At 41.9% G+C, this 13916-nt stretch overlaps 1 protein-coding gene across 1 annotated transcript in view; it reads right to left on the bottom strand.

Annotated features, from left to right (window-relative positions):
* The window catches only part of kif4 (kinesin family member 4), a 65899-nt gene extending 57355 nt beyond the window's left edge, over positions 1-8544 (bottom strand). The window contains exons 1-4 of the mRNA XM_067997064.1: positions 8405-8544; positions 2186-2309; positions 1689-1803; positions 977-1167 (exon numbers count right to left, since the gene is read on the bottom strand). Of these exons, the coding sequence (XP_067853165.1) occupies positions 977-1167; positions 1689-1803; positions 2186-2308 (429 nt within the window). The 5' untranslated portion in view covers position 2309; positions 8405-8544. The remainder of the gene's footprint in view (positions 1-976; positions 1168-1688; positions 1804-2185; positions 2310-8404) is intronic.
* Positions 8545-13916: the final 5372 nt, after the last annotated feature.

Here is a 13916-nt window from a genome sequence, read left to right as displayed (position 1 = left end):
TCCCCATGCTCTGGAATTCACTCCCTACATCCCTCAGTCTCCCATCCTTTAAGACACTCTTTTTAAAAAAAAAAACACTTCTGACCAAGTGGTTGGTCACCCTTTCTAATCTCTCCTTTGATGCTGCATCCATTTTTTTCTTTGCACTTCTGTGAAGTACCTTAGGATGTTTTTCTGTGTTAAATGCAAGTTGTTGTACTTTTAACTGACTTGGCTCAATAAATACTGTAAAAGGTTTGCTAAAGATACTAATCCTTCAACAATATGGTCCTTATCCCCTTTTATCATTTGAAAATATAAGTCAAAAGCACCTGTACATTATTTAAAGGAGAAGTTTTTTTTTTAAATTTAAGAGCCCTAGGCTGTACACAAAATCCATCAGTAAAATCCTGTTTTGTCAAGACGAGGGCCCCAACTACTTAATGACAACTTTAAAACTTATCCTGTCCAACAATCTTCCCTCGATGACATGTCAACAGGAAATGCAGTCCATTCTCCTCCTCCCTCCAGACTGTGCTACATGACATAAGTTTTAGCCACGTTCATTTAGTGGGGAAATCAGCCTCCATCTCAACGGTATATATTTGAGTTGTCAACAGAAATCTTTTAATTTACCCAAGTGTCCTATTAGTCATTAAAATATTGAGTAGGGTCAAGATCTTTTAGGAACTTTGATCGTGATTTTTTTTGTTTAGATCACTTCAGATAGCCATATTAGCTGATATACATGTATAGGAACAAAAGCATCCCTAGACCTGTGGTTTCTTTAAAGGTTGCTTCAGTCCATAGAAAAAAAAAAGCTAGATAGTAAAACATTGAAGATCACCAGCCAGGTTTCAAATGCTCAACTTAAAACTAGTGAACCAATGAAAGTATATTTCAGCACATGACTTGTCAATAAGAAAATAAAAGACACAAGATTTAGTTTTCCTTCTAGTGGACCAATAACAAACTTATAATCGCACCCCTTCCTCACCTCTAGATAGGACACCTTTAAAGTGAAATCATTATCTGAATTTTCTTCGATTATCTTAAAGAGCATATTTATTACTCTTGGAATGACTCCAACACTTGGATCACCCTCTTGCCCAGATGTGTACGCGCCTCCCATAGAATAGGTCTTTCCAGAGCCAGTCTGTCCATACGCCAATACTGTAGCATTGTACCCTAGAATAGTATAAGAGACAGGACAGGAGGTGAGTGATATCACACATTAAAAAGGTACACAGCAATTAATGATCAAAAATAAGTTTCAAAACTGTGTTCAGACATGCTGTGTTGCAGAGGTAGATGCAGATCCAAATGCATGCTAGGTTTGCATCTCTCGGAAAGAAAATGGCAGATGATGAAAAGTGGTATTCATAGGGGTCTGAGAGCAGACCATTGATTCGAGGAGAGAAAAAAAATTGAGCAAATTTAGTTACATGTTCAAAATGAGTGTGGGGAGGGGAAAAGAAAACAGATTATGAAAAAAAAATTCCCAGAATAGGTCAAACGTTGTTTTGCTGAAAGATTATTTACTTGCCAATCAACTAAAATATTGGTTGTTTATTAGAATAATGTTTTTTGTACGGGTTGAGTTACCAGGCATCTGACAAAGCCACCACTAATGACAATCGTTCAATATGCAACGTGCAATTGAACCTTCCCCTAAGATATTTTTGAAACATGCTGTGGGAGAGAGTTACCTTTGAATATCCCCTGAATGAGGGGATCAACTGCAATACTGAACACTTCTTCTTGCTCGGCACAGGGATCGAAGACATAATCATATGAAAAAAATTTTTCAATTCCCAGAAGTACCTATGGAAGGAAGGAGCAAAAAAAATTGGTACAACATAGTAAATCAAGAAACAAACAGGAGATGGGAATGCAATCAGGTTCTCCCTTGCCCTACAAATCTACTCAAATATTCTTTAGACATCTCGACAAACTATTAAAATTTTATTAGAATTCTTTACCCCAAAAAACTGTGGAGGCTGAGTTAGACAAATTTTTGATCAGCAAGGGAGTCAAAGGAAATGGGGAAAGGGTGGGAAAGTGGAGTTGAGGTACAAATCAGATCAGCCATGATCTCATTAAATGGCGGATCAGGCTCGAGGGGCTGAATGGCCTACTTCTATCTCTTATGGTCTTATTACAATGCAAGTGAGATATTAAACCATCAACCTATTTCAATTCTCACCTGTGGCTCTCCTGGGGTAAATGTCAAACATGTCTGACATCCTTCATCAATCTCTTTTCGTACAAGTGGACGGCAACGCAGGGCCACTCGCACTGGAATAACCTTTTCTTCTTCTCTTACCATCCTGTCAACAGATAATGTGCAATCAAATTGCTACGTGCACGTTATATTCTGAAACATTATGTTAGAATCAGTGGAAGTGACCATATGCATAATTGATATGGACGTGGGCTCAGGCATACAGAAATGTTACTAAAATGTACCAATGACTAAATTAGGGTCAATAACTGAGGAAAAGTGTAGAAAGTTAGATGTCAGACAAGATAGGAGAGTGCACAAACATGCAACCAAAGCAGTTTAACAGATAAGTGTCAACGATGAAATAGTGTTAATTGTTAAGTATATTTGGGAAACGAACAGAGCTAGTGGAAATACATCCTAAACAGCACAATTCTCAATGGAGTGGTAAAGGCATATCTAGAAGTCAGAAGTCTAAATGTAGGACTAGAAATAGAAAGTCATTGAAAAAAAGCAAAAAAAATTCTAGGCTTACTACATGCAATAGCCAGAACCTTATTTTACACATTGCATTATGTTAAATACAAAAATAAGGAAATGATGAATATGTACAAGTTATTGGTTGGTCAGAGAATTCTGCCATTGTGGCCACTCAATCATAAAAATGGTGCACTGTAGATTCACTTGGACTCCAAGAGGTTTATAGTCATGACACACGTAAAAAAAAAAATCAGGCTCCAGGTTGAGTCCAGAATAAAATGCCTGGCTTTAAAAAAATCTTTTGCATATATAATAAAGCACGACATCTGCGATGGATGCAGGCTCCATTTCATGTCAGGTTATGATATGTCTGTTATGTCGTTTCATAGACAGACCAAGTATAGCAAATTTAAACTGGTCTCAATTACTGTTGTGTGTAAAGCAAATGAACAATGGCATCTGAAGTTAGTACATGTTAAGTTGTAACAGAAGTTCTCTCTTGCCTGTCTTTGAATGACTCAGCAGTTTTTAAACTAGAGATAACCACATTGTAGATCCTCTAAAGAACAAAGGTGATTTTTTGTTTCTAGATAGGTTAGAGATATTATTAGAATATAAGCTTATAGATGTAATCAACAGCTCAGCCAGTCATTTTTTTTTTAAAGTTGGCCGGTTGCACATTACATCAGCAATTCTTGGATAAAGCATCAGTGTTTAATCACACGGAATGTGAGCATCTCCCACTGGTCTGCAGCAAAGAATTGGTAGCCCGTTTTACACTCAAGCTGCTGATGCCTCATTGCCCATTTCGCCCTACCACCAAAGACCAATTTCACCCTCATTATAATGGCACATCCGTTACTCAGTTAAGTTGGGGGATGTGCTGATTTATAGTAGGAGGGCTATGCCATTAAATGCACAATGCATTATCAGAGCCACTGATTTAAGGTAAATGGATACGGCAAATTGCATTTTTATTACATTCAACTCTGGGATTCTTACCAGTGTTTTGGGGATATAATTTCTCAATTCTGTCCATTTTCCTGTATATATTTAATTATCTCTTGCCTTCTTCAAAGTCTAGGATACACATGAAGATGACTGGAAGAATTTAGCAGCAGAGCTCAGCAGCAGTTATGGAGAATGCCAGCTTTGGCTGCATCATTGGGTAATTCTGGGGTACTGCAGAGGGGAAGCTTGGGGTTTGATAGCAGTGGAATATGGGGTTCAGTTGCTGGGGTAATTTCTTGGGGTTTGTCAGTCATGAGGAGGAGTCAGATGTTGCAGAGTATGGAACAGTTTGTGGGGTGGGGAGAGCATGGAGAGCACCAGGGTCCATCACCATTGAGGGTGGAGGGGGTCCAAGTAGTGGTATGTCGTTTTCAGGGGTGGGGGGGGGCCAGAGGACAAATCCTGGGAAAGCAGATGCTGGGGTTTGGTATCAGTGGGGACTGGAATATTAAAATTGGTTGGCAGAGGGGCTGTTTGCATCCATTGGTTAAGGGAGGGGGTCCCCATGTCCAAGAGCATTGGCAGGAGGAACCTCCCTAAATATATGACCCCACTAGTCAACCTAGGGGAGAGGTGGTATAGGAGAATATGGGCTGTTGGTCTTCACCCTCCTCCAGAGGTTCTAAATTGCTTGCAATGTTTGAAAGAATGAACTTTTATTTATATAGCACCATTTCACTTTCATGAATCCCAAGGCACTTTGTTTCAAATGTGGTCAAGCTCAAGTTCATAGTGGGGATTGAGTCAAGCTGACATTTGCGATCTTTAAAGTGAACACATTTTGATCCATCTTAAGACGACTGCTTATTGTAGTTTGGCTTTTCTCCCTCCTACCCTCGAGTTTTAGTGGATCTCAGGCACAGCTCCTTATCCTACAACTGTAATCCTTATTGCAAAATTAAAAATCAGGATTAAAATAGCCATCCAGAAAAATCAAGATAAAATTTGTTAGCATTTAGAAACGCATGGGTTGATCAAAGACAGCCAGCACAATTTGTTAAAGATAAATCGTGTTTGACAAAGTTTTTGTAGAAGTGACTGCTTGCACAGATAAAAGCAGAAGTAGTATATATGGATTTTCAGAAGTCATTCAATAAGGTGCCTCAAGAGGATGGTTAGAAAAAAATCCTGCATATGATACAAAGGAGATATAGCAGCTCAGAAGCAAAAGTGCCATAAAACTGAGCCAAGCACTCCATGAATGGTGTTATAATAGCAAGGATGAAGTTAAGAGATTTTAGTAGAGTTCTAATTCAATCATTACAGAGCAACAAACAAAACAAATAGAACACTGAACTATGTTGGCAAATCAGAAGAACACAGGGCATTGAAAATCAGGTTCAAACTATATCATGCTAAGGCCAAATACCACATCCAGTTCAGGTCACCTAACATGATAAGAGGCATTCAAACTGTGGAAGCAGTTCAGAGAAGAGCCATAAAATTGGTCACTATAAGATGTTGATTTATGGAGACTGAAGAAGCTACAGACTCCAGTACATAATGTAGGCTGATACTTCAATGCAGTACTGGAGGAAATGTTACAAGTTAGACACCTTCTTTTGGATGAGACATAAATCAGAGTTCCCATCTGCCTGTTCAGGTCAACATAAAAGGTTCCATGGTACTATTCAAAGAGGTGCAGCAAGTTTTCCCAGTGTCCTGGCCAATATTCTCCTTCAACCACCACCAATTAAAAATAGATTATCCAATCATTAAATTGCTGTTTGTGGGACATTGCTATGTGCAAATTGGTTACCAAATTTGCAATAGTGATTACACTTCAAAAGTAATCCATTGGTTGCACCTTTAAACATAAAGCATCCCAAAGTGCTTTGCAGATATGCATACAGAAAAGACATCCAGTCATGAAAGAGATATCCAGAGGGGTGAGCAAAAGCTTGGTCAGAGATGGATTTCAGGGAAGATTTTAAAAGGAGAGTTGGAGGGGTTTAAGGGGAGGAATGTCAGAAATTGCTCCCAAAATAACAGGAGCTCAACAGTGCTCTCCATTTTCTATGGCGAATTGAAGGATAAGTTCCCACGTTTGCACATGCGCACTAAAACACAGAAATCGTGAATTTGCTCCTATTGATTTGCTGGCGAATTAAAGGGCCATCACACGCTACAATCATAGAAATTGCAAACTTGCTCATCTGGAACGTAACTAATTATGCCACCAAAAAGGTACGCTGAAAAATACCAGGTCTAAACTAAAAAATGTGGAGCCTCATATTACTCCTTATTTTAATAGTTTTTGGTCATTAAAATAAATTTTCTTTTAACTTTTCCCTTCTGTCTCTAAATTTAATTATTTCTTTGGCTTTTTATTAAAAATGTTTAAAATTAATGACGTTCAGATAACTAACTTCAAATGAATAAAGTCTGTTTGTGGGTGTGACTTCTCTTCCAGAGAGATTTTGTGGGCATGTCTTCTATTCTCTGACATTTCCATGCGAATCAACTTACCCTGTTCACAGGCTGATAAAAGTTCAAAAGCGCTCAAGTTGACGCCACAGAGCCCGCAGTAAGTACATTTGTAAATTTATTTAGCAGGAACTGCAGTGATTGTTGCTATGCCGCTCTGTGCAAGTTATGGCCCAAGATGTTGGCAGCTGAAGACTCTGCTGCCAATGATGGGGCAAAGAGTGAGGGAAATGCACAAGAAACCAAAGGAACAGAGAACTCAAGGAGATATAAGGCTGGAGAAAATAAGAGTTTGGCAAGGTCATGCAGGGATTTAAAGAAAAGGCTTAAGGATTTTAAATTTGAAGCATTGGGGGACAGGGGGCCAACATAGGTCAGTGACGATGGGGTGATGGCTGAGCAGAACCAGATACAGGCAAAACACTACTTCAAATTAAACTAACAGTAGGTCAGTGGGTCACAGGTAGAAACTAGTGCAGAGAAAAATGATACCAGAAAGTTCTTCATATGAACTAATTAGCATATAAAATGGACTTCCAGGTATAGTTTAGGCAAAAGCCCTAGAATGAATTAAGAAAGTTGGATACTGCAATGAAAGGACTATCATCTTTCCAGATCATAGAATCATAGAAGTTACAACATGGAAACAGGCCCTTCGGCCCAACATGTCCATGTCGCCCAGTTTATTCCACTAAGCTAGTCCCAATTTCCTGCACTTGGCCCATATCCCTCGATACCCATCTTACCCATGTAACTGTCCAAATGCTTTTTAAAAGACAAAATTGTACCCGCCTCTACTACTGCCTCTGGCAGCTCGTTCCAGACACTCACCACCCTTTGAGTGAAGAAATTGCCCCTCTGGACCCTTTTGTATCTCTCCCCTCTCACCTTAAATCTATGCCCCCTCGTTATAGACTCCCCTACCTTTGGGAAAAGATTTTGACTATCGACCTTATCTATGCCCCTCATTATTTTATAGACTTCTATAAGATCACCCCTTAACCTCCTACTCTCCAGGGAAAAAAGTCTCAGTCTGTCTAACCTCTCCCTATAAGTCAAACCATCAAGTCCCGGTAGCATCCTAGTAAACCTTTTCTGCACTCTTTCTAGTTTAATAATATCCTTTCTATAATAGGGTGACCAGAACTGGACACAGTATTCCAAGTGTGGCCTCACCAATGCCCTGTACAACTTCAACAAGACATCCCAACTCCTGTATTCAATGTTCTGACCAATGAAACAAAGCATGCCGAATGCCTTCTTCACCACCCTATCCACCTGTGACTCCACTTTCAAGGAGCTATGAACCTGTACTCCTAGATCTCTTTGTTCTATAACTCTCCCCAACGCCCTACCATTAACGGAGTAGGTCCTGGCCCAATTCGATCTACCAAAATGCATCATCTCACATTTATCTAAATTAAACTCCATCTGCCATTCATCGGCCCACTGGCCCAATTTATCAAGATCCCGTTGCAATCCTAGATAACCTTCTTCACTGTCCACAATGCCACCAATCTTGGTGTCATCTGCAAACTTACTAACCATGCCTCCTAAATTCTCATCCAAATCATTAATATAAATAACAAATAACAGCGGACCCAGCACCGATCCCTGAGGCACACCGCTGGACACAGGCATCCAGTTTGAAAAACAACCCTCTACAACCACCCTCTGTCTTCTGTCGTCAAGCCAATTTTGTATCCAATTGGCTACCTCACCTTGGATCCCATGAGATTTAACCTTATGTAACAACCTATAACCTTATATAACAACCTAAGATGGATGAATTAAGATGTGAACAGCTCACCAGCCTGGTATCAGCATAGCACACAGTGAGCAAGGCTAAGGGCTTACAGTTTCCAGTGAAAAATGTAATACCCAACCAACACCAGAAGTCCCACAATCCCATATAATCAAGAACAGAATTTGACTAAGTCAGTGTACACCAATATCGTGATTACGGGGCAATCGCTACCCTCTCCTAATAATGGAAGAGCAGCCGGATATGAGCCCAAGGCCACCGCATTGAATTGAGCCCATTCCCGTCTCAAATATAGCCAGGGAAAGAAAACACTGTTCAGGCAGCTTTAAACCATTTAAATTAGTGTTTATCCCAGGGAGAATATTACAGTATTAAGTGTTAGAAACATATTAAAAGAGCACAACAGTCAGGCGGGGCCTTGCAATCCGTCAGGACACTGCAGCCTGCACCCGAAATATGTCCTCAGATAGGTCAGCTCCCGACTATTTTCCTTCTGTTACTCGGGTGCAAACTCCCACCTTCAAGCGGCTCCAGTTCCCGTTCACAGATTCGGCCTGCAGAGGTTCTAAAGCCAGTGATGATCAGTTAATCACGGGGTCCGCTTTCTGTCTCCAAACCCCGTTTCCCCCCTCGGTCTTTTCCTACAGTTCGCACTCCAACCGCCCGCCAACTCAACACACATTCAAATCCTGCACCAACCCTAGCTCAACCAATCATATGCCGCGTACTCCTTGATATCACTACGCAACGTCGCGTTCCCACCTTTGTCGTGCCGTTTATATTACGTCATATGACGCGTCACAAAAAAAAGGATGGGGGGCGGATTGTGTGCGCTTTGGTTGCGATAGAAACGGGGTCTGTTCAATGGTGGAAATGTCGGACCAGTGGGCGGATGAACAGCAGGAAGGTTAACGGAAAGTGAAATACCCCAGATGCTGGAAATCTGAGACGGGAAGAAAGTGCATGAAGCACTCAGTAGTTCCAACGAAGAGGCACATCTGAAACGTTAACTCGTTTCCTTTCTGCACGGAGCGGCCGCCTGACCTATTGAGTGTTTCCAACATTTTGTGTTTTTGTTTCAGGCAGGTGGTTGGTTTGTGTACAGACCTTCATCAGAGCTGATTGTTCAATGGCCTTTTATTTCTTCAATTTCTTTCATTATGCCTCATTTATGCGAATACGATTAGGGGAGCTGCCAATCTAGCACATCCAGCAGCTCAAAACTGGGCATTCATGAGGCACTGGGTCATCAGCAGCAGCAGATTTGTATTCCAGCACAATCTGTAACCTCATGGCCCGGCATTTTCCTCACTACTATTACCAACAATACAGGGAATCAACCCTGGTTCAATGAGGAGTGTAGAAGAGCATGCCAGGAGCAGCGTACCTAAAAATGAGGTGCCAATCTGGTGAAGCTACAATTCAGGACTACATGCATGCTAAACAACGGAAGCAACATGCTACAGACAGAGCTAAGCAATTCCACAACCAACGGATCAGATCAAAGCTCTGCAGTCCTGCCACATCCAGTCGTGAATGGTGGTAGACAGTTAAACAACTAACGGGAGGAGGCTCTGTAAACATTCCTATCCTCAATGATGGTAGAGTCCAGCATGTGAGTGCAAAAGACAAGGCTGAAGCATTTGCAACCATCTTCAGCCAGAAGTGCCGAGTGGATGATCCATCTCGGCCTCCTCCCGATATCCCCACCATCACAGAAGCCAGTCTTCAGCCAATTCGATTCACTGCATGCGATATCAAGAAACGGCTGAATGCACTGGATACAACAAAGGATATGGGCACCGACAACATTCCGGCTAGTTCTGGAGCACAAGTGCTGAAGACTTGTGCTCCAGAACTAGCCATGCCTCTTGTTCCATTACAGCTATGACACTGGCATCTATCCAACAATGTAGAAAATTGCCCAGGTATGTCCTGTCCACAAAAAGCAGGACAAATCCAATCCGGCCAATTACCGCCCTATCAGTCTACTCTCAATCATCAGCAAAGTGATGGAAGGTGTCGTCGACAGTGCTATCAAGCGACACTTACTCACCAATAACCTGCTCACTGATGCTCAGTTTGTGTTCCACCAGGACCACTCAGCTCCAGACCTCATTACAGCCTTGGTCCAAACATGGACAAAAGAGTTGAATTCCAGAGGTGAGATGAGAGTGACTGCCCTTGACATCAAGGCAGCATTTGACTGAGTGTGGCACCAAGGAGCCCTAGTAAAATTGAAGTCAATGGGAATCGGGGAAAACTCTCCAGTGGCTGGAGTCATACCTAGCACAAAGGAAGATGGTAGTGGTTGTTGGAGGCCAATCATCTCAGCCCCAGGACATTGCTGCAGGAGTTCCTCAGGGCAGTGTCCTAGGCCCAACCATCTTCAGCTGCTTCATCAATGACCTTCCCTCCATCATAAGGCCAGAAATGGGGATGTTCGCTGATAATTGCACAGTGTTCAGTTCCATTCGCAACTCCTCAGATAATGAAGCAGTCCGTGCCCGCATGCAGCAAGACCTGGACAACATCCAGGCTTGGGCTGATAAGTGACAAGTAACATTCGTGCCAGGCAATGACCATTTCCAACAAGAGAGAGTCTAACCACCTCCCCATGACATTCAACGGCATTACCATTGCCGAATCCCCCACCATCAACATCCTGGGGGTCACCATTGACCAGAAACTTAACTGGACCAGCCACATAAATACTGTGGCTACAAAAGCAGGTCAGAGGGTGGGTATTCTGTGGCGAGTGACTCACCTCCTGACACCCCAAAGCCTTTCCACCATCTACAAGGCACAGTCAGGAGTGTGATGGAATAGTCTCCATTTGCCTGGATGAGTGCAGCTCCAACAACACTCAAGAAGCTCGACACCATCCAGGACAAAGCAGCCCGCTTAATTGGCACCCTATCTATCACCCTAAACATTCACTCTCTTCACCATCGGCGCACCGCGGCTTCAGTGTGTACCATCCAGAGGATACACTGCAGCAACTTGCCAAGGCTTCTTCGACAACACCTCCCAAACCCACGACCTCTACCACCTAGAACGACAAGGGCAGCAGGCGCATGGGAACAACACCACCTGCACGTTCCCCTCCAAGTCACACAGCATCCTGAATTGGAAATATATCGCCATTCATTCATCATCGCTGGGTCAAAATCCTGGAACTCCCTACCTAACAGCACTGTGGGAGAACCTTCACCACTGCAGTGTTTCAAGAAGGCGGCTTACCACCACCTTCTCAAGGGCAATTAGGCATAGGCAATAAATGCTGGTTTTGCCAGCAACTCCCACATTCCAAGAACGAATTTTTTTTTAAAATCAACAGTTGGACTAATACTGGCAGCCTGTCTATTTAATTATAATGAGGGTTCCCGACCTCATTATTGGGTACAAGACAGCAGTGGACTCTACAAGGTGACTGGAGTGCATCCTAGATAGGGGGAATAAGATTATTATTTGACCTTGTTTATTTTTTTTTCTTTTGGGTCTGTTTTGTGGATTTTCAATATAAAAAAATTAAATTACCCCTTAACCCCCCACCCTTCTAAAAAGGAGGCCTGAATTAAAAGAGTGGACCCTACGAGGCAAGAAGTAGCAACTAGGCTTAATACTGTTTACAGTACTTGCAGGACCTACAAAAAGATGCCAAAAAAGACTGCATATTTTAAGGAACCTGGCAAGGTAAGACTAGCCAATACTACCACATACCAAATAGATGGCCCAGGAAAGTATGCCACAAAATGTTGCCCATCAACTTGTTCTACATTTACTGCTTTGCCATGCCCTGCCCTCACACATTCTTATTTATAGCCCTTTAGATATCAGCTTTGGCTCACCTCTAAATCAGAAGGTCATAGGTTGAAGTCCTACTTGAGAGACTTGAGCGCATAACCTAGGCTAATACTTCAGTGCAGTGCTGCACGGTTTTAGGTGCTGTCTTTCAGATGAGATGTTAAAGCAAGGCATCCTAGTTTCTTAGCTAACATTTATTCCTCAATTGACATCTTTTATCTCATTTGTCATGTCCAAATTAGCTGCCACCTTTCCCTACATTACAATAGTGATTACACTTCAAAAGTACTTCATTATCTATGAAGTGCTTTGGGACATCTTGAGGTCATGAAAGGTACTATATAACTGAAAATTTTTCTTTCTTTCACAGTGTTGGCCAGGAATATGCCACAGGCAAAACAATGAGTGCAGCACTGGCAGTGTTGATCTTATGTTGAAAGAAGGCTGCAGGTGTCCCTACTGCAGATGGCAGAGCTCCGCAGCTGGATACTCAGTGACCCAGAACAGTTTGAGGAAGCTGCCTACATTCGTAGGAATGTGTGCCACGGTCCACAGATATTTTGCATCCGTCTTCACTGTAGAGGATACAAATAACATGCCAGAAATAATTATGAATCAAGATGGAAAAGGGAGGAATGAACTCAAAACATTTACAATCACCAGGGAAAGGGTTCTGAAAAAAGTATTAGAAGTAAAAGCTGACAAGTCCCCAGGTCCTGACGGACTTCATCCTAGGGTCTTAAAAGAAGTGGCTGCAGAGATAGTAGATGCATTGGTATTAATTTTCAAAAATTCCCTAGATTCTGGATGGGTTCCATCAGATTGGAAAACAATGAATGTAACTCCTCTATTCAAGAAAGGAGGAAGATAGAAAGCAGGAAACTACAGGCCAGTTAGTTTAACATCTGTCATAGGGAAAATGCTAGAATCTATTCTTTCGGAGGTTATAGCAGGGCACTTAGAAAATCTCAGTACAATCAGGCAAAGTCAACACGGCTTTGTGAAAGGGAAATCGCGTTTGACTAATTTATGAGAGTTCTTTGAGGAAGTAACAAGTAACGTGGATAAAGAGGATCCTGTGGATGTGGTGTACTTGGATTTCCAGAAGGCTTTTGACAAGGTGCCACATCAAAGGCTACTACACAAAATAAGAGCTCATGGTGTAGGGGGTAACATATTAGCATGGATAAAGGATTGGTTAGATAACAGGAAACAGAAAATAGGCATAAATGGGTCATTTTCAGGTTGGCAAGATGTAACGTGTGGAGTGCCACAGGGATCAATGCTGGGGCCTCAACTATTTACAATCTATATCAATGACTTGGATGAAGGGACTGAATGTATGGTTGCTAAATTTGCTGACGACACAAAGGTAGGTAGGAAAGTAAGTTGTGAAGAGGACATTAGGAGACTGCAAAGGGATATAGATGGGTTAAGTGAGTGGGCAAAAATTTGGCAGATGGGGTATAATGTGGGAAAATGTGAATTTGTCCACTTTGACAGGAGGAATAGAAAAGCAGTATTTTATTTAAATGGAGAGAAAATGCTGAACTCTGAGGTACAGAGGGATCTGGGTGTCCTAATACATGAATCACAAAAAGTTAGTATGCAGATACAGCACGTGATGAGGAAGGCAAATGGAATGTTGTCATTTATTGCAAGGGGAATGGAATATAAAAGTAGAGATGTTTTACTCCAGTTGTACAGGGCATTGGTGAGACCACATCTAGAATACTGTGTGCAGTTTTGGTCTCCTTATTTAAGAAAGGACATAATTGGTTTAGAGGCGGTTCAGAGAAGGTTCACTCGACTGATTCCTGGGATGAGGGGGTTATCTTATGAGGAAAGGTTGGACAATTTGGGCCTGTATACATTGGAGTTTAGAATAATGAGAGATGATCTTATTGAAACACATAAGATCCTGAGGGAACTTGAAGGGGTAGATGCTGAGAGGATGTTTCCCCTTGTGGGAGAGACTAGAACTAGGGGCCACAGTTTAAAAATAAAGGGTCTCCTTTTAAGACGGAGATGAGGAGAATTTTTTTCTCTCAAGAGGGTCGTGAGTCTGTGGAACTCCCCCAGAGAACAGTGGAGGCAGGGTCATTGAATATTTTTAAGGCGGAGTTAGATAGATTCCTGATTAACAAGGGAGTCAAAGGTTATAGTAGGTAGACGGGAAAGTAGGGTTGAGGTCACAATCAGATCAGCCATGATCTTATCAAA

Source organism: Heptranchias perlo, chromosome 15 (genome assembly GCF_035084215.1).
Source record: "Heptranchias perlo isolate sHepPer1 chromosome 15, sHepPer1.hap1, whole genome shotgun sequence".
Taxonomy (NCBI): domain Eukaryota; kingdom Metazoa; phylum Chordata; class Chondrichthyes; order Hexanchiformes; family Hexanchidae; genus Heptranchias; species Heptranchias perlo.
Note: the sequence above shows the minus strand (reverse complement) of the source record. Positions and strands in the feature narration are given on the sequence as shown.